The sequence below is a fragment of the Varroa destructor genome, unplaced genomic scaffold (genome assembly GCF_002443255.2).
Source record: "Varroa destructor unplaced genomic scaffold, Vdes_3.0 BEIS01000006.1, whole genome shotgun sequence".
NCBI lineage: Eukaryota > Metazoa > Arthropoda > Arachnida > Mesostigmata > Varroidae > Varroa > Varroa destructor.
This window is the reverse complement of record NW_019211459.1, coordinates 8266006-8286672: the sequence shown is the minus strand read 5'-3', so window position 1 is coordinate 8286672 and position 20667 is coordinate 8266006. Positions and strand designations below refer to the sequence as shown.

Below are 20667 nucleotides of genomic sequence, written 5' to 3'. Positions count from 1 at the left end.
TATATATATATATTGCTAAAGTAAACAAATATGAAAGTAAGTGAATATAAAATACTTCCGACGGGCATAAAAAGCCTAAAAATAAAACGATACACGCAACCAGACATCTCCAGCTTTCCGAAATACTAATGGACCGTCTGCGCACTAATCGAAAACACATAGGTCTGATTATTTAATGAGAACGTCAAACCTCATACCTTTTGCCATTATTGTATTTTTTATTACTTCCTGGGTTGAGGACTATTAAAGCTGGCTTGGGTTCGCTTATTCCCCCGGTATGAAGCCGTGTAAAAGGCTTTACACGCCTTAGGAAGAACAACTGGTGCACGTGCGTACCTTCATCGATTTACTTCGAAAGCCCATAGCAATTTCATATGGGAACGCGAATGATAGTTATATGATCGCATGGAAGCTGCGACAGCGTTGGCACTATTGTGTGAAAAAAATACGGCTTCCAAAAATACGAGGTTTTATTGGTCCGTTGTGTTTTCATAGAAGTAGACTGCAATATCGTTTGCTGACACGAGTGACCACTTTAACCATTTGCTGTAACATTATAGTACCAATATTGTATATCTTCAGTACAACTCTGCTACTCTCTACGGTAAATTCTCGTTGTTCTCCCTAAACTTTTTCGAGGTTTTTCGTGTGCTTCTCCGGCAGCATTCGTAAGGCGACTAACAAGTACCAAAACTGGCGGCTTTCAATGTGACCAGGCTTAGGCACCTAGACCTAAAATTTTCACTAATTTTTTCCTCTATTTTTAAGAAGCACAGGCATCTGCATCGTATCAGTGTTCGTCAGATAGTTAGGTTTAACTTTGACATTTGAACTTCAACTAGTAAGTGTAATTAGGAACCAAGGTACTAGGTCATAAATAGGGTCACATCGTATAGACACCGCAAGGGCAACTAACAGTCCTATGAAACTCATTCCTCCTAACTTTCTATCCCCCCCCCCCCTCTCTCTCTCTCTCTCTCTCTCTCTCTCTCTCCCTGTTTTTTTCAGTCAATCGTGGCAGAAATCGCTCGTACCACAGGGTAAAGAACTAGCCGCTAATTATTGACCCAGCCTAATCGCTGCCGTCTCTTCTCGCCGCTGCCTTAGTACGTAGAATACAACTGCAACCTCGGATCGGTTAGGGTGATAGCTCTCATTAGTAATTAAACACTCCTTCAAAGGAAAGAAAGAGGCAATGGCCGTAGCTTCAGATGTTGTCGTCCGCGCTTTGGTCATCGCTACGATAGTGCTGGTAGCTATGAGTCAACGAACTTTTGTGCCAAATGGACGGTATGGCAAGCGGGCAGAGATACCTATAGTCGTTGGTGAGTACCATGATTGCAGTCATGTAATTGCGCACAATGGGCAGCTTACAAATTATCCCGTTACAGAGTGGGTCGAATTGTTTACAGTGATGAAATTACTACGGTCCTTACGCGGGCGCGCCGTGTCGGCCCTTATTATGGTCATCCTTGATGAACGGAGGACGGGAAATGCGAGTGAAGAGTTCGGGATGAGGATGCAGGGATAAACCGCAAATCTGGGGTCAAAATATTTTTCCCCAACGGACCACGTTACTTGCTAGTAAACGAGCAACTGATAGAACACCAAGGATGGCTTCGCCATGCTAATTTTGGCTAGGCCGATTTGGTATATAAACAAAGAATTTGGCCAGTCTTTGTGAGAACGCTGGCAAAAGTGACCAAACTGGGATATATTTACAGACGAACGTGCAATTACTCTGATATGTACAAGGGAAGACCACGACTGGCTTTGCCATGGGTATTTTTGCGTAACGGACCAATCATGGGCAAATACGTCAGTTTTCGGTGAGTAAGAAAATACGTCGTAAGAAATACAGCTTACGTCAGCTAGTCGCCGGCGCGCTGATCGACATCGAATCCGCAAAAGACTCGCATCTGCAGGAAGACTCCAAGCCGTCTTGCATCACCAACGTTTGTGCCATGTCCGTTCCGCTCTCATCTGCTGTGATGAAATACAACATTAACCTAAATACTATGGGAAATTTATCGATTATTCACTTATTATTTGGCACTTTTCCGCCATTTCTAGTGGGCCAATTTTAAGCCTAGTGGTGTTCGTCTATTGTTGAGCAACTGCAGTGCTCTACCCGTTACCCCTTGATGGACCGTTACAATGTTTCAACGGATCTGGTTTTGTCTGTGTAACGCTGTTAACGTTGAAATTGTTATCGTGCTTTCATTACGCTTCGCTATAGGTGCGCAGTCAGGCGTCGGGAGCGGTACCGAGGAGATCCCGTCACCAATCATTTTCCGTGATCGATTGTTGGTTAGTCCGATGTGCCTATGTACGCAGACGCGCGTGGGCGATTATTACCGTTGCACGAGGTAATGTTTAAGAATATTCGATCCATATAAGCTTTTATTTCTTTCTCTTGATACCATTTGCGGAAAAATGATATGATGATATAATAAATTGAATGTTACTCATAATGATAACGATAGAATAAATTGATAATTGTTTTAATACGATGAAGAATATCAAGCTATAAGCTTTTCCAATTATTATGACTAACATATATGAAAGAAAAGATTGTATCAGCTCAGTTTCTCGCGCAACAGACGCAGCATTTAGGCTAGATCGTTAGTAAGTGATGTATCACAGATTTCCAAATCGGCCTCTCTGGATCATATATAAGAATACTGGTAACATTAGTAACGTATTTCGTGTGCTTCTCCATATTCAGATGAATCAATTCTAGATTTACTTAACCAAATACGTAGTAGTATACGTATAAATCTCACATCTCTAATCAATTCAATCTGTGTATTTTTCAGGCGTACAGGCAACAACTTTGATGAACCGTCGCAGTAACTAGTTTTGCGGCGTACTGTGAAAAGGACCAGGTCGGTCTGGCTGGCACTGGTCCTCGGTGTGCAAGCGTTATCTAACGTCAAAACAGAACAGTCGGCTATCGCAGAACCAGAAGGAAGCTAAATATTAAGGAACGAACGAACATGTCAAAAAAGCCCATGAGATTAATACTAAGGACTGGGTTTCTTTTTCGGTGCAGTTGCGAGTTGCCGTTAGAGGCTGTAAGGTGCAGTAACTCAGCGCTTTTAAGAAAGGGGACTGACAACGAGTAAGGAGGCGGTCCTCAAATACAGAAGAAGGGGCACATTTCAAATGACACCTAGCTAAAAAATTGAAAATGACACAATGCGAGGAAATAATCGAAGAAAGTTGATTGGTTGGTACTCCAAGCAAGTTTTCGGATCTCAGGAGACTCATACAAATAGATCTTAGTGGCTAAAAAGAAGACACATTTGGATGGAAAAGCGGCTGATCCGTAAAGAACAGTTATGTAATCAACAGTGAGTGAAGGTGCCGTCTGCGAAGCTGGCGTATGTACGAAGAGATTTCCGAGGAAACGATGCCACCGATGTGGACTAATGACAACAACGACAGTGATTTGAAAATCCCTTTCTCTTGGCGCTGGGTAACGTCGAGCTAAAGCTAGTTGTTACTAACGAGACAATGTATTGCAAATCCCAAATGCTAAATGGCGTTTGAACGTTAGAAACAGCTCTGCCTCGTAAAGAACCTCTATGGAATCCAGGAACAAAGGAGTTTATTAATATAACTACTGCTGATAAAACGGGTAAAAAACAGGCCACATCACAGATCATTGGATTGTGATGCCATCAGGAACAGTACATGAACCAATCAAATAACTGCACGTTTTCCTTCAAGAGCCATTCACAAGACGTCCTCCTGACCGAATATCCCTATCGGTTTTTGAACTATCGTCAATTAATTGGTTTATAGGTAGTCGTGGATGGAGAACAACACGAAGGAAAAAATATTAATAATATCACTCGACTTAACTGAGTGTACAGCTGGCGCACAAACACATGCACATACGTACACGCACTAACATAGAAAACCTAACTATTTTTAAAGCGTTCGCAAGAACAACGACGATATCGTCTGCCGATTGCGGAAGAACGATTATCCCAAAAAGATCTGGGGAGGTGGGACATCCCGATAGCTTGCGGCGAATCAACTGTGGCCGACTCTGTGTCAGGGCTTTCCAGTGGAGAAATACACAATTTTTAGCTGGGTGTGCGGCGATTGGACGCATCAAGTATCCTAAGCGAGAAAGTCGGTAGAAGTATGTAACAGCGTCCGGTCACACGCCGCCACTTCAGCGGCTAACGCCAAATGTTACTTAGGGGCAGTGAGACCATAGGCCGCATTAAAAGAGATAAACGTCGAAATAGAAAGACTCATCCTAATATCTATGGGTAGGATAAAATCCTCCATCAACAAGTCCTACAGCTGGGAACACCCGATTTAGAATAAATAAGGGAATGCTATTACCCCTGATTGAGAACTACGTTTTTACTCAGCATTATTGTTTAAGACTGGTGATTATAATATGTAGATCCGTGCCTCAGTGTAATTCGCCTAGCCTAAATCCATTAAGTTTGTTACTACGGAAATGAAAATTTACAAAAATTACCTTTTGCTTATTTTGGTAGTAGTTGTTGTAGCTTTTTTTGAAGTTTTGTTGGAACTTACCTGGTGCTTTTTTGTCTAGAAAAAGCTACTACACTTTATTGTAGATCTATAGCAAACCTTGTAATGTACCTCAGTTTCTCATGCCTTCTCTAAAGTGTCTGTTTTCATATCGAATTCTCCGCTCTTAGCGTATTTCCCTAAAAGATTCCCTTCACTTATCTCTGTCTGTGTATCATACTAGATAGCTGGTATTGGCCGCCGAGGGGTCAAAATCGTTGTCGATTATCCCAATATGTACCAAGACTGCCTTGCCCATGAATATTTCTGCCCAACAAATCTACAACTGAAGTCCTTTGATTCACTATTTACCACCCTCCTGTCGCTACCCACAAGATCAGAAGCCGATTACTGTTCGGATGCTTTGGAACAACTGCAGGGCCCTGATTCAGTGATGAAGAACTTCAATGTTTCCAAGGATGTGATGGTTTAGCGTTTGTTTATCATATACCAGACAGCTCGCGAAATTGACAAAAGTTAGCATAAATAGTTCAGCCGGTAATTAGCACATTGTAGCTCGTCTTTCTACTAAGAATATTACTAATATACTTCATTCTGATATACTTCCCATTTTTAGTTAAATATATCCTAGTTCCGCTCAATGGATAAGAAGCAATTAGATCTACTTACTAAATGCAGAGCCAATCAATCTGGCTTTTTCGAACGACATACCTCAATGCTGGAAACTTTCGACTTACAATAAATACCGCTATTCTTGTCATCAGATTACGTTTTATTGAATATTTTCATTTAAGGCGTATATTTGCGTCCCAACGAAATTCGCTTACTTCCGCAGTTGATTACGGCGAAAAATCGTTACTTTTCTTCAAGTTATGGGATGAATCAGTCTGTAGCAAGTATCTATATCGAGTAAGCAAAAGCTAGTTACAGAAGTCATCTGTTAGCCCTTTGCCCATTCAACTACTACTCTGGAAAAAAGTAAGGATTTATTTAATGTCCTTTTGTCTGCGCTGTATGGTCCTTATTGCCACAAAAAAAAGAAAATAATTGTGCGAATGTTTTCACTGTTTCTATGGTTTTTAGTTGCACCAGTTTCTCTGAAGCTTTTACTACGTAGAGCAAAAATGACAGAGTCATGTCAATAGAGAATCATTTCGTTCAGACTTCTAATGCAACTGATCCGGAACTTGTCTAGCGACAATAGAAATTGGGCCTAATTTGTATAAATCCTAGTTAATGTGAGTCTGGGAGAGCTTCACCGGTGTGTTCCTAGGGTCGCCATCAAACCTAGATAAAGGGTTACCCTTTATTTCAAGATTATACTGTCGGCCGTCTAACGTCCCTCTACGTACATCAGATATTTATACGGAAAGTTTAAACAAATCTGGCTATCGAGCGTTGCCAATTTATTATGCAGAATGAATGATCATTCCGTTAGGGGCTTTCGAGCTCTGTGCTGAAAAACATCGATGATTCTTTTCTGTTAGGTGCCATAGATTCTCATACTTTTCTAGGGAGCTTGCTTTCAGGTTGAATATTTCTGAATGCAGCACCTTCAAAAGTCACTCTCATAACTCCGCTGAATTGTCCAGCTCCATAAACGTAACTTCGTAATAACTACTTCAAAGATTCCGACAGCTTGGCAGCTATCTCCAGCGGAGCTTCCTTTTATTAATGATATATGTACGTATATATAATACATTCACGTATAGTTATGTTTTAATTGTACTCATCTATGTCTCATTGTATAATAAACAATCATAGGATGTTTTCGATCAATATGGTTTCCTAAACGGATAGAGCAATTAGAAAATAAGGGGTCGCGCAATTCTGTTTCGCTCATATCACAATCACCGTCCAGTTTTTGAGGTGATTATTAACGGTTTATTATAGATTTTTTTTTGCTTCTTGTTCTTTGACAATTACGGTACTTAAACTGGACAGTACATCTACTATTATTTACGTTTGCTTTTCCATCATTGTTTCGTTTTTCATTACCTTTAGGGCGGTCACGCTCAGGCCTCGTCTTATTTTACCGTATTATGGTTGTGGTAGACTGGGTAAGGCGGTTCTCATCAACGCGCTGACCGTTCAGCTCTTGACCTCATTGACAAATAGACGGTTCTCGCACCAATCCGTCCCCCTACTTAGTTCCATCCAAATCTCATCGACAACGGTCGTAAAAGGGACGCTGCTCAATGACCGATTGTAAGAAAGACGTGCTGCGCTGATCGTTCTAAGTGGTCCATATTATATACGTTTAAAAGCAGTCTACTTAAACGGCGACGCCGGTGCAGCAGAGACTCAGATCCGACTCGCCAAGCAGCACAGCCGTACATCTTCAATATATGAATCACTGCTGTACACAATATTCAGGCCACACCTGTATATATATATATATATATATATATATATATATATATAGTTTTAGGTAAAAGCGTGTTATACAGGCTGTTTTATCGTCATCACCATCAGTATGTCATTGTGTCGCGTTAGCGTTACTGCCATAACAAGCTAGAGCCCGTTCAGCTTTTATTGCTTTTCGGATTTCCCTGTCTTTATCTATCTGTCCGCTAACTATACAGCTAAACGCATGCCTCAGTTCCAGTGCCAATGCTACGACGTACATAACGTGACTGAAATGTTATTATTCCGTTCACGCGAAGGTCATGAGACTGCCGAGAAATCAACCGCCTTCCTGGTGGTAACTAACAATTGTTGTTCTGTTCCACTACAACTTAGGACCTATGTCCACACACTTGAACTTGCTGTAATACTAATATATCTACAGTGCTTTAACCACGCGGCGCGTCGCAGGCAGCATTTTGGCTATCTTCTGTTTTGAGAACGGTTCGCAGACAGCGAGTACTTATCGTAGCAAGACATTTTGTGCGTATAGCCAGCTCACCATCAGATTCCTATTTATCATATACGATCTCTTATCATCTGTATTTATCATCTATCAAAGATATTAAGAAATCGGTCACTCACTCCGTCCCGAGTTGTCGAGCTTCCGTTGCTCTATCCAATTCTTATGTGTCTACATGACCTGAGAAAGGTCTTCGCCTCTTCATCACTGTCAAGCGCTGTGCAACGCCTTTCCACGCTACCACTGCGAATCCACATACTACCCCCTCCCCACGCCCCGCCCCTCTACGAAGTCGGTAATTATTGTTTTGTCATGCGTCACCTCTCCCGTTGTTTTTTCAGTTTTTATTTTGTTGGTATAGCCATAAGCCATCAAACGTATGTACAGCAAAGAAGATGATTTACACAAGAAAAAAGGACATAAATAGGTCTTCATTCAAACGTAAAATGTTGCCTTGAATTTTTTTCGGCATTCTCTTTAATGGGTAATAACGATAAAAGTCTCAGTCTGTTACATTTTTTCTTGACCAAGATAAAGGACATTTATCGCCAGCTTCGATTTATCATATGCTGAAAACGCCAATCGGGACCAGAAATTTCAGATTCGAGAGCGAAGAAGGCCAGGCTAAATTATCCTTAATGATTGTATGCAAACCTTAAGCTCGTGATACGGCGACTTGGCCAGATCCTACGGTTTCTCCGAGGACGACCTGCTCCTCATGTGAGAAGACCTCGTCCAAAGCAGTTGGTACTCGTGAATCTATTTATGAATAGAACACAGCAGAAAGATTAACATACTTTTAAGAAGCGTACGATAAGATATTTTCATCCATATTATATAGTACATAACGACGCATAGAGGACTTGCGTGTCGTTTGATGTCTGCCCGATGTTCCGGTGCCCTATGGATATGACTTATATTTATAGATTATACCTGTATCAATAATATGGCACGTTCTTACTTTTTGGCTTCGTTATTGCAGATGACTGATGTGTTGTATCATCAGTGAAGGGAAGACGAACTAGCAATGCTAATGACAAAAATATCGTTATTACGGTTATTGCTTTACCTTCATCGGAGACCTTCGACTCGGAGCTAGAGCTTTTCCGGCTTGTTCGACGGTTTATTCGACGGGCGCTTCGTGCATCGCCAAAGGGCACGTGCCATGAACGGCTCATGACTCCATCGGCCTCTGGCGTCGTAGCTGCTGCGCCAACGCTCCTCGACTCTTGCAACGGACGGTGCGTTGGGGTAGCTACGTCGACGACTGGAAATGATACGCGCATTATAATGGGACATAGAAATTACGGACCTATTGTAAAGAATGATGATCAGTCGTTTTATGAGCTGAACATGTTAGCCTAAATAGGCGACCGAGCGAATTTGCGAAAGGTATCGAAGTTCCTCACATTTGAGATGGTCGATCGTTTCGAAAAATAAGCCTTATGGCCTGTTAGCCAATTTCATATGCAGCGTTAATTGATATACTAAAAAATCGATTCTTATGGGTTTTATACTCACTAAAACTATTCGAGTCCCTTGCGCGATATTTGAGTGCTTCGAAATCATGATCGAGCTGCGTAATGATCCGATCCTTTTTCGCAGATAGCTCGTGAAGTTTCACATTTTCAGCTGTAAGCTGTTGCTGTACTGCGGTCTTACGGTCCAGTTGAGCCTTCATGTAAAAATAATTTCGAATTAAGTGATTATTCTGCTAATTTTGAACGTTCAACAATTTCAAATTATCATAGCACAAAGCGCAAAAATTATAGAGCTAGCAGGTGAGCACAAATTAAGAAACATATGCTGACCATTAGGGGCTAGCGTGCCTTTAATCGTATCTGTTGCTACGGAAACTCCAAATTATGTAATATTTATCGAAATTTTCGCTATTCGTTCCTGTTTCCTAGAAGTCTAGGAGCAATGGAATCTTAACACATGTTCTAGTCGTTTCCTTTTTTGAGCAATGTCCTACAAACCGTCAGGTCTTCGATGCGTGCCCGGTGCTTATCGATAACCTCTTGCATAGTAACCATCTTTTCCTTACGCTCCTGATTCTCACGCCTGTCCAGCATAAGTTCGCGTGTTTCGGCAGTCTAGTTAAACAAAAAATAATTGCTTCAGTTAGAAAAGATCTAGAGAACTTACAAAGTAATTTCGTAACGTTTTACGTTTCGGTTTTCCATAATCATGTTTGGAAATGCACATTACTAATTCAATGTTCACTATTTATATGCTTCTCATGCATCAAGTTGCACCAGTATGCAGGCCTCAAAGTAATAATGATGACAACGGAAATGGCCACGCTACATTTATTCGATAGTTTATTTCTCTTACCTTTAGTTCTAGGACGGCATTAAGTGACTCGACCTCCTTTTCGAGTGAGGCCACCTTCTTGGTGAGCCACTGCGCCTGTGAATCTGCGGATTGCAGGAGTTTGTCCTTGAGCGCCACGGCCTCCTCCTCGACTCGGCGGCACTGGCTGGTCTTTTCTACCAGGCGGCGCTCTAAATCCTGTTGGGCGTCAGTCAGAGCATTGATCTCCTCTGCTCGACAAGCTTTAAGGCGCTCCAGGGCCCGGGCATGTTCAATCTATCGTTAGGGGTAGAAAAAGATCGATTAGGGAGATACGGATGTCGGCTGTATACTATAAAGGGTAATAGAAGGGACACCAAGTATCGCCATTTCGAATTATGGAAAATTTGAGAAAATAGTTATGTTTTCGTAGTAGGACATGTGCTTTGGAAATACCTTGAGCTCTTCTAACTGCCGTTTAGAAACGACCTCATCATTGGCAGACTCCGCTTTTTGCCGCTCCTTTTCAAGAGCCTCTTCTAATCGGCGCCCAAAATCTTTTTCGAGAAGAGCCACAGCTGCGGCATGTTTTTGCTCCACTGAAAACACACAAAGCCCACCATATGTATGTGTAGCTCACAGCACGATTTGCGAAACATTTTCTAAAGCGACACATGTGCTCGTCCGAGGAAACTGGCTATTGTAAATGTCCCGTTTAGCCGCAAATGGTTCAGCTAATACAAAAGTACTCTATTGCTTACTTAGACATAGGTTGTACATGGGTATCCTGTACACGTGTGCTAATAACGACCATGTTTAAGACAAATTTGGGGATTCCTTCAAAGCACTTAGTGTTTCAAATACAACTTAAAATATCTTTTGTTCCGGAAACGCGGTTGTTAATAGAAAAAAATCACATCAAATCCTATATTAACGAAACAGAATCTGATAGTGGCCAGTAATAGATATGTTTGTAATAAGGTCTGTAATTATCGTTCGACAGTTTAAGTGTAGTGAGTAAAAATACTTTAACACCCGTCGGGAAAACCTTCCGGTATGGTGATAATATATTTGATTTTAGTCGCACTACACTTACCAGCACCTGAATACTTACAGTCAGCTAATTTATGATCTCTGGTTTGTTCAAAATCCTCCACGTCCCGTCTACGCGCACATACTTCGTCCCGAAGTTCCTTTTTTAAATTTTCTGGAATTTCAAGAGGCACAAGTTACGCTAGTAGATACAACTGCGTAGATAGAACCGATGGATCTTTAGCAGCTATTTCTTATGTAAATGCTGTTGCTAGCTTTTCCTTGTAATTGTATTTGCTATACAAAAAAATTAGTCGCTAGCAGGAAAAGGTCAATCAAGATGAAATCCCGATCATCTAAAGAATACATAAGGATTCTTGGCTTTAGGCAAATTCCTTTTTTATTACGGTCAATAATTATAATTTTTATCATTAGTAAAGTTTCTGCCCTTACACTACGTTCAATCACTTCGATTGTCACATGCAGTTTAACTTTATCCCTAAAAACAGGCTTGGGCTTGCGGTCAAAATAGAGAAAATGCCCTCTCGTGATGGAAATAATCAATCTTCAAACTGTAGATACCAGCTAGAAGGCAACACATTGTTGTAGGAAAGCGATGCAATTACGCCAAATCGGTCTAAACAAATATCAATTTGTATACAGAAAAAATAAGTTAATCAAGTTAAGCCAAAGCGGATAGTTCATATCAATTACTAGAAAGAAGCGTAATCGTACGGGCAATTTAAGAAAAACTGGACGCTGATTCGAGCAATATCCAGTGACCTGAAATTGCTTGCGGACACAGTGAAACAAATGCGACTTCATTGAAAAGGGCTAAATACATAAACCAACGCGACCTTTTTTACAGACCTAGTCTGCCACTTAGTTGTTCACGTGGCTAAAGCTACGTCCCAGATTTATACTTTTTGTCAAACGAGCTGCTGAAAGATGCGTCTTAAAAGCGAAGCTTAGTCTGCAGAAAATCTATGATATGATTCGTGTGCTTTCAATACAAACCAATGAGATTGTCTCTTACTTGGCGTAATCCATCGTGACCACAATGCAATTATCGGTGACATCGCTTCGCAGCAGACGAGAGCGCAGTTCTACGTGAAACACGACAGCGGTAAGAAGAATAACAACGGTATGAAATTGCTGACCCAAACGTTGCTGCGAAAAGTTCTTCGCCACAAAACTCTTCGTGTTTGAGTGTTTAACGTTAACTTTGTCTGGTAACTTGTCTATCGGCCGACAGGTATTGTTTAAGCGTACGTTGGTCTCGAACGAGGACAATACCTCTCTTCAACTTCAATCAGAAGATACGATTCAGTCTCGATTTCCCAAGTTCTCATCAACGGCAAACACACACAAAATAGGCTAGCCAATCGATTAAAGTTTGCACGAACAGGTGCAGTCCTCCTCTGGACACACTCCTGATACAACTGGTTCTTCTCGCTGGCTAATATTGTAGTTCCACTGGTATCTCAACAACCGGTATGAATTTTTGTAAACATACGATATAATTGTAGCAAAACTTTGTACTATGAGGGACGCGAACAGGCAGAGATGCTGACCCAAACGAGTTGATTAACAGCAAATGTAACCCAGTCGTCGCTACACGACGGTCAGTCACAATGAAAGTGATTCGCACTATCGGTTTCTTGTCGTGTACATATGTACATCTGTGATGATGAGGGTCTGCAGAGCGGTAAAGTGTATCTGTCTTTGCATCCTCTAGTTTTTTCTGTTTTTTTTTTCTCGTCGAGACGAACGATGCTAGCACTCCTCTGGCCGCCGAAGGGTCTGTCGTTTCACTGAGCGGTCTCGGCTGAGATTCAACGCATTTCGTCCAGATGGCGCTCATCTTTAGCCCGATCTGTATCCTCAGAGCGGACGCAACAGAATTTGCGCTTAGTGCCTGTTGTTCGTGCGCTCTTGAATGATTAAACTGTTTTTCATTCGAACCACGTGGGCGGCTGATGTCAACCGGCTTCTTTTGGCTATCCGGTTCATCTGTGTGTTGTCGCTGGCAATTTCTCTCGGACAGCTTCGCTCTATTATATCCGACGTATGATTTATTGGAGATAGAGCGAAGGAAGGAGAGAAAGACTTGTGTTTTTATGGACTTCGTTAAAATCAATACTGGCACAGGACTGTCGGCGATTTGCCTAGGATATCGGCAAATTTTGCATGCCGATCATGGCTGTGTCGCCAGCCTAGGAATAACGACATGACTATTGCGCAACGCACAAGGTAAAAACGATGCGTTCAAGATCCCGTCTTCATAATCTGATCATTGACTTGTCTGTTGTGCCTAAATGTTTGGCAAACGTTTCGAGCCATGATCGATACGTAATTGCTAAAAAAAAAATGGCAAATGGTCGACTTAGAAGGGTAAACTATTTGACATGAAGTCGCTACAAGATTTCCATAATTTTTTAGCATTTAGACAGGTCATATAAACACCGCACAAATCAGCCACCATTCATATTCAGCGCGTTCCATTGTGAGCCGTTTTATTAATCAAAGTCAAACGCCAACGATAATCTGAGTCGTTCAGATGACCATTCCCGGCAAACGCCGCTGCTAGTCTCGTTTGACCGGCCAGAATTCACAATAGATTACAGTCGTACAGTCATAAGTCGTGAAAATGTACACTCTTCTTTTTTGCGCCTCACTTACTTAAGCAGCTAAATAATTGCCTCAACTACAATGGCCGTCGCTTGACTAGGAGGACACGAGGTCGAATAGGATCGGCTGTTGTACGTTACGGATCGTTTTCCCGCCGAGCACAATATAAATGCCGATGCGGGGGACGATCGACGTCCCGCGAACTGAATATGGCCTGCCAATTATTAGATGCGTGCAAAAATGTATAAGAGAAGGCCAGCTCCTCGTAAGTACTTCGCCTTTACCGTCAACGAAATCATAGTCATACTGGTAATAATAGAAACGTAATATCTATTCATGACTTGATACGGTAGAAAGGACTTCCTGTTGCGCGTATTTGTTAACAGTCAGCCGGTTAGCAGCGTGCATCTGAATCTCTTGCGTACGGAACTTACAACCACAGCACGTAATCAAGAATGCAAAAAATCCCTCAGTGGCTCTGCGTACCAGAAGTACCACTGCGTAGCAGAACAAACCGACCTGACGCGTTTAGCTGAGACGTCTTGTCAGCGTGACACAACACGTTCAAAGCAGCTCTCGTTTCGAACGAGCGATACAATAAGAACAGCTGCGATAATAGAAAAGACAACTCGAACAGAAAGCGTATTGAACTGGGGTAAGATTTTAGCTGTCGTTCCACTGAGGTTTGCTGGGCTATAGAGACAAGATGGTCGTTTCAACGTCTAGCCTAACTGTGTTTTACTGATAACACTTCGATAACTGGAACATCTGGAGGCCTGCTATGGAGTCACACTCGAGCTAGCTATTGATTAAATTATGTGAACTACTTAACTTTAAAATAAGGGGTACGCAAGCGTTGCGACTCACTGCAGGACCCATATTGTCTGCGAGGCATCACGATAAGATTGCCAGCCGAGGACAGCATATGCGTAATGGACATCAATAAGCGCTGAATCCGTTTCGCTATCGATGTCAGGATAAACTACACTTCATGGTCGTCAAATACAACTTTCCTATTGTTGGATGCAGGCTCTCTCTCTCTCACTCCATTTTCTCTTGTGTGACCTCTGTTCTATCGGTCACGTTTTGCCACGGATGCTTAAAAAATAAACGTATATTACTGACTTATAATGTAGTCTACGAGGCGAATACCGCCCCTCCCATCAACTATGGCCACCTTGACTCTACTCGAAATACGCGTTGGCCCCTCCATTACGCGTACTAATACCCTTTGCTGTTTGCCGTTGGCCTCTTTTTGGACGCCGGCCAAATTCAGACGTGGAAATGCTGCGGAACAATGCATTCTCCCAGTTTTTCGATCGGTGTAGCGACGCCAGGCGCCATCGCGGCACCGGCACGAATCACCCGCGATGTCTTTGTCTGCCGACTATTCTCTAAGATACGGGCGACGAGGATGCGCTATCTCACAGTAGATATAAACTCACTGTCGAAGAAGAAAACCCAATCACAGTACGTATTGTGGTCGTACATAGCCTACGAAATAGATCTAATTGAGAGAGGTAAGTTCAGAAGGAATTTAGGACATCGACATGATCGTGGGTGATCTTTAGAGAAACCTAATCTCGGGGCGTATGGGAAAATAAATAATATTACACACAGTAGTTGCAGGCTCAAGAAGATACTAATATATAATAGGCTTATATGGTTATGGCTGAAGGATAGGGTTACCCTGATAAATGGCTGAACATGTTATTTCACGACAAGGAAGATTAGGGCCATTTAATTAGGAAAGGAATGAGACTACAAACGGCAATGTGTTTTATCTCGGCTTCTCTGTGCTTCCTGCGCTCAAAAACAAATTCAGCTCGATCTGTCACTGATCTTCGGTAGGGGGGGGGGGGGGGTCTCATTAGTAAGGAATGATTGAGTAGTACTTGAACGTTCTGGAGACATTTTTCAACTCATCTCAGTTTAATTTCACTATAAAAATAGCTAAGGCGATTTTGTGAAGTTTAATGTTTAATGTTCAAAGTCGATGTGGATGGCCGATTTCTGCTCTAATCAAATGCATGTACCGATCTGTACGATCTAATACGATAGTTGTGATAATTAGTCGCTAGATGTCGTCTTAGTCGTTTCCGCGTAGCGCCTCGTGTTTTCTGGCACATTCTAGCCAAATAGCCTGGTTCCGGTGCGGAACCGTTTTGGCGCAAAAAATAGAAAGCAGTATCCTGCTTTTCTGTTCATTTCACAACCCATGCAGCTCCATATTCAAGTGACCGCCGATTAGAAACCGGACATTCAACTTCTTTGGGACGAAGCGAAAACTTTAGATTTAACTAGTACTTCGTTCAACCCCAGGAGCCTGTCTTCTCATTACTATCGTATACAGATGACGGCACATGTAAATTTTTATCCGTGATTGATAGTTAGCAACCCTTCATTTTGAAACTATAAGAAGATTGTTAGAGCATGTCGCGTTCACACGACTAGCCAAAGTAACAAGTGCGCCCTTACGAATTGAAAAGATAAAGTATTTTGTTTGGTTTTCCTCAGATATTTCTGCTGATCTTTAATATATGTAGATCAGTTTAGTTAAATAGTTATATATATTCTATTATAAACGGCTCGACATCCAATTCAGATTTGGCAGGGAAGAAATATATACGTATAATGACGGTAAACATACAACACTCTTGAAGACCGTAATGTTTTTGGGCGTAGATCGTACACTGGGAAATATTTTTCGACGGCATTTTTCGTTTAATTTGTATACTGATTTACAAGTCAATTTTACTAACTAAACATTCAGATTGGTAAAAATTATTTTCCATTTTTTTTCACACACGTTTCGGAACGGGGAAAATATGTAACCGCATGATTAAAATCAATAACATAACATCAATGTACCTGGAATAAGTATATTTATATAGCATCGATAGTCATTCTTCGTTTCTCCCCTATATTTGATTTTTGCACGTTGTTATATAGTTCGCTCGCAGAAATTTCGATGACTCTGCATTGTAGCTCGTGCCTATAGTACATGTTAACCGCACTCGGTGCTACATTGTTCACTTCCTACTATAAGACGAAAAGCCAAAATAGAAAGAAAAGGAAATCTGGGTGAATATAAATAAACTACGCCAGTTCAAGCTAGTGAAAAATAAGCAAAAACATGGTGGGAGCTAGGTGAAAGCGGGCTCGTAGCGCAGTTTGTCTCGATATCTTTAGTCGCCGGAACGAAGCAGGGAATAGGCACCCGCAGAGCGTAACGAAGATTTCATTGCTCCACCCACAACAGGCCGTCTGTGACGCCCGGGGGACGCCTAGGAAGTCTGCCCGCTTCTTCAGCAGAAGCAAGCGTAGAACGTCGGGAGGAACGAATTTTATAACGATAATGTTGGCAACGCCGCTTGATGTGCCGGAACGAGCATGTCGATCCGGTTCAACATGAGGCTCACTGCTGAGCTGATCTTACGAAATAATCGGTTAAGAATTACCTATGTGTCAATTTGCTGAGTTAATCACACCTTTGGCCCACTTTACGAATGTACGAAGTAAAACGACTAAGTGTTGAGATGGTAAGATTTCTAACATGTTCGGATACCTTTTAGCGGGTAACGTAACAGAATTAGCCGGTGTTGAGCCTTAAGAGCTACATCGCCTACAGCATGAATCGTTTTGGGATGAATGGGGCGTGTGATGAAGGTACGTGACTATGATGTTACTAGTAAATAATTGGAGCTCAGTTTTGTTTTCTCTCGTTTAACGATGGCACGTCTACGTTGATTGATTCGTAAAAAAGCATATTTACGTAACATCGAACAAAAACTGGACATATGGCAGTATTCGTTGAAGGTCCTAAAAAAGGAACTGTGTTACATTCAGTGGCTAATTAAGATATAAGTTCAAGTTAATTAGAGGGCTATCTTAAACCTAGTCCTGTTTTTCCCTGTAAAGATGAAGAGCGCATTCAAACGCACGTATTTAGGTAACCGTATCATCAACTGTGGTTTCTATACGAGAAACATCCTGGTATTTTTTTTGTCCCAGACGAAGATGATACGATTACGTCCGACTCAGGCGATCTTGAAGCACATCCACCCCGAACCGTTTTAGATAATTAGTAACCACTTGCGATGTAACATGAAAGTTTTTCGACCGTAACATGTATTCTATACATACCGATATCATTGTGAGCCTTGAGGATGACCTTTTCCGCCATTTGCAGTTGGCCTTTGAGTTGCTGGGAATAGCCTTCCGTGCGCTTTAACCTCTCGCTCCAATATTGAGCTGCAAGAGCCATTGCACTAAATGCTACGGACGATCGTCGGAGTTCGCTGCGTATTACGGTTAACTCGACGCTTCGAGCTTCACACGTTTCGCCGAGACGAAGGATTTCATTTTCAAATTCCGACTGAAAAACGATGCCGATGTCCGAAAGCAGCAAAAAAAAAAAAGACAAAGCAATGACGCTTCTTGGTTAGAAAGCATGCTACGATTCAACAAAAAGCTGATAATGATTTTATTCTCCATAGATCCGTTATAAATGACAAGCAACTAGTGGCATTAAGGGTGCTAAATAAATAGGTATATGGTAGAATGCCCTATATATCTAAACGCATTTGCCATTCAACTAAATCTATCAGTTATCAACAATGCTGTAGTATTTATTTCATCGAAATCGTTCATTTGTTTATGATATATATATATATATATATGTGTATATATATATATATATATATATACACATATATATATAAATTGTTGCTGGTATAAGAGCTAATGTACATGTTAGACAATGGATATAGTCACATTTTACTGAAGGAACTATATTAAAAGTAGAGATTCTGAACAAAACGGTCGACACAATCGACGCCATAACGTTCGTACACTTTAACGCGCATATGTTACGCGGACGACTAGATTTTTAACGCAGTGCACACACTGGTAATACAGTTGAAAATCTTTAATCTGCTTTCAATAAACTACTGAATCTTGGCGATCAGAGTAACTTCCTCAGACAGCGCCGGTATTGTATATACATACGGTGCGTGGTGTTCTCTGAATATTCAATAGCCTCCATGTATAATAATAATAATAATAGAACTATGAATATCCGATTGTTGATTTGATTGAGTCTACTGAACGAAGACTGCTAGTCTTCAACAATGAACATTTACATCGACTTGAGGAAAAACGGAACACACTCATATGCTGTTTATAATTTCCACAAACGGGTCAGCGATATGAAAATTAGCGGTCACTAGTTCGCGCAATGATAGTGGTATCAGCATCTCATTATCTTGTGCTCTTCACTATCATGTTAGTGTTTTGCATGTAGAATCAGGTAAAGAATATCACGAGTTGTCCTGTCGGCGAAATCTGACAAGTAATAACATTTTATCTCATCGACGATTTTTAGACGCTGCATGTTGAAACTATGTTCGACTGAGCAGTTAATTTAGCGATTGTTGAAGAAATGTAATGGGATGTAACGGTAAGCGCTTACCTTAGCCGGACTTATTCTGGCATCGCCAGTGACGGACAGACCATTTTGGGACTGGCTAGTGGCTGTGATCGGCGTAGACGTTGTATTTTCTGTCGCTCGAACTGCTTTCGGGACATTTCTGTCGTCGAGGCCTAGAACGAGCAAAAAAAGGTCAAGAATATTGAACACTTTTTCAGGATACGCGTACACAATTAGGCGAATATATGGGACAATTGGCATATAGTGAATTCGAGAAAAAAAGGCCCACAGATTGATTAACAATCACAAAGGTAAAATAAAATTAAAAAATTCCACCATCTAGTACGTACTTGTATTCTATTATAGTACAATATATATAAAATCCGACAGCTCTAAATCCGAAACGCCAATACATAGATTCTACTGCATAGTTCTCATATTTATGAACAATTGCACTATTAACGATAATAGTAACACTTCTAATTGCCAAAGATTCATCGATTACTCGTCCTTATTTTCTTTCGGTGAATTAAGCTGCTGTTATAGGACAAAACAGTGCAGCAATGAATAGGAAAAAAAAACATAACATGTACAGTTTCGTATTGAAAAAAAAAAAGCACCAAGATGAATAGGCACACCTTGGACTTGTACAATGATACTCGTTTACACGGCACACGCTTTTCACACCTGTACAGCTAAGCCGAATAGCGACGTTAAACGACCAAAAGAACTTTGGCGGTTAATTAGTCTGGGTTAGATTTGACGGATCCGAAAATTACAGCTGTTACTCAATTTACGAATAGCCATTGCGAGGCTACCCGCGATTTGGCTGGCGCCCCCACCTCCGACGTTTACAGAAAGTTGAACGCTGGATGCGTGTGTCGAAGCAAGAGAACTTTGAATATCAATTTTTTTTTTTTTCGATACAGTTTTAACGCCATTTACCTTGCATATAACAAAAGGGCAAAACAAGAAAAGACTGGCTTGGAGGCTATTGTCAGTAGTAGTGGGCGAGCAGGTACATAATAGCATTTTTTTTTTCTATAATTTACACAAAGTTTAGTGTTTGCCAGTATAGTTAGTCCCGATCCGCTCTAGACTTACGAATCAGCATGTCATTATCGTTGGTACTGCTTCTGCTGGGGTCTGGCGCCATCTGCATTTACTAGAAGGGAAGGCGAGGGACCTTATACTATTCCCACATACATACACAATTTGAGTTTTCGGCACCGATAAGTATTTATCAGCGAGCGTTCCCCTATAAACAACGATGAACCCGCTGCAAGCGTAAACAAAATTACATATCTCGAGCTGCGGGGAGAAGTGGGGGTATGCCGATCATATACTGATTCCACCTAAAGTGACGAAAGCAATCAAACACTATCGTCACTTATCGTGTAATCAATGACAACCATATCTACGGTACGAAGTTTACTGACAATGTAGCAGTAATAAATAGATGATTCCCGATTGACCCGAGCAAATGTCATTAACAGTCCTACACACAGTCTACTACAAAAATCACTTGGGCTTAAAAACAATTTACATAACCATATATGTATAACAAGTAAATATTTAATCATCTTAGTATTGGGAGATCGCCAGAGGTAAACAGACAACGAAATAGCTATCCGTACAGCCATATTATCTAGTTCACAATCCAGGTACAACTGTCTAGTCTCCACGTATCGTACCGAATTCAATACGAGGCACGTTGTTCCGCAGCAACCTGACGGCGCAGAGCATAAGGGCCATTATCGCGTGACCGGCCCGAATCAAAGCGCACAAAAGACCTGCCTGAAGCTCAGCCGAGTTCAAAGAAGTCAGATCCACAACTTTGGAACAAGCCACACGGGCTAATTTTTCCTTCCCCTCCTCTAGGCGA

At 41.4% G+C, this 20667-nt stretch overlaps 2 protein-coding genes across 10 annotated transcripts in view; one reads left to right on the top strand and one right to left on the bottom strand.

The window, feature by feature from the left end:
* The window catches only part of LOC147754821 (uncharacterized), a 14280-nt gene extending 9909 nt beyond the window's left edge, over nucleotides 1-4371 (top strand). Inside the window, exons 2-4 of the mRNA XM_086993125.1 lie at nucleotides 1009-1325; nucleotides 2240-2369; nucleotides 2820-4371. Coding sequence (XP_086849251.1) covers nucleotides 1196-1325; nucleotides 2240-2369; nucleotides 2820-2856 — 297 coding nt within the window. The 5' untranslated portion in view covers nucleotides 1009-1195 and the 3' untranslated portion in view covers nucleotides 2857-4371. The remainder of the gene's footprint in view (nucleotides 1-1008; nucleotides 1326-2239; nucleotides 2370-2819) is intronic.
* Nucleotides 1-20667, bottom strand: part of LOC111252244 (uncharacterized) — a 132994-nt gene that overhangs the window by 13769 nt on the left and 98558 nt on the right. For 5 of the 9 annotated variants that reach the window (XM_086993119.1, XM_086993116.1, XM_086993117.1 and 2 more), the window contains 9 exons: nucleotides 18825-18955; nucleotides 17498-17729; nucleotides 10803-10895; nucleotides 10145-10287; nucleotides 9731-9985; nucleotides 9373-9489; nucleotides 8915-9068; nucleotides 8463-8660; nucleotides 6154-8152 (listed from right to left, as the gene is read on the bottom strand). In XM_086993119.1, the coding sequence (XP_086849245.1) occupies nucleotides 8049-8152; nucleotides 8463-8660; nucleotides 8915-9068; nucleotides 9373-9489; nucleotides 9731-9985; nucleotides 10145-10287; nucleotides 10803-10895; nucleotides 17498-17729; nucleotides 18825-18955 (1427 nt within the window). In that variant the 3' untranslated portion in view covers nucleotides 6154-8048. Of the gene's footprint in view, nucleotides 1-6153; nucleotides 8153-8462; nucleotides 8661-8914; nucleotides 9069-9372; nucleotides 9490-9730; nucleotides 9986-10144; nucleotides 10288-10802; nucleotides 10896-17497; nucleotides 17730-18824; nucleotides 18956-20667 lie in introns of those variants that run through there. The other 4 variants (XR_015330344.1, XR_015330343.1, XR_015330345.1 and 1 more) reach the window with 1 other exon arrangement.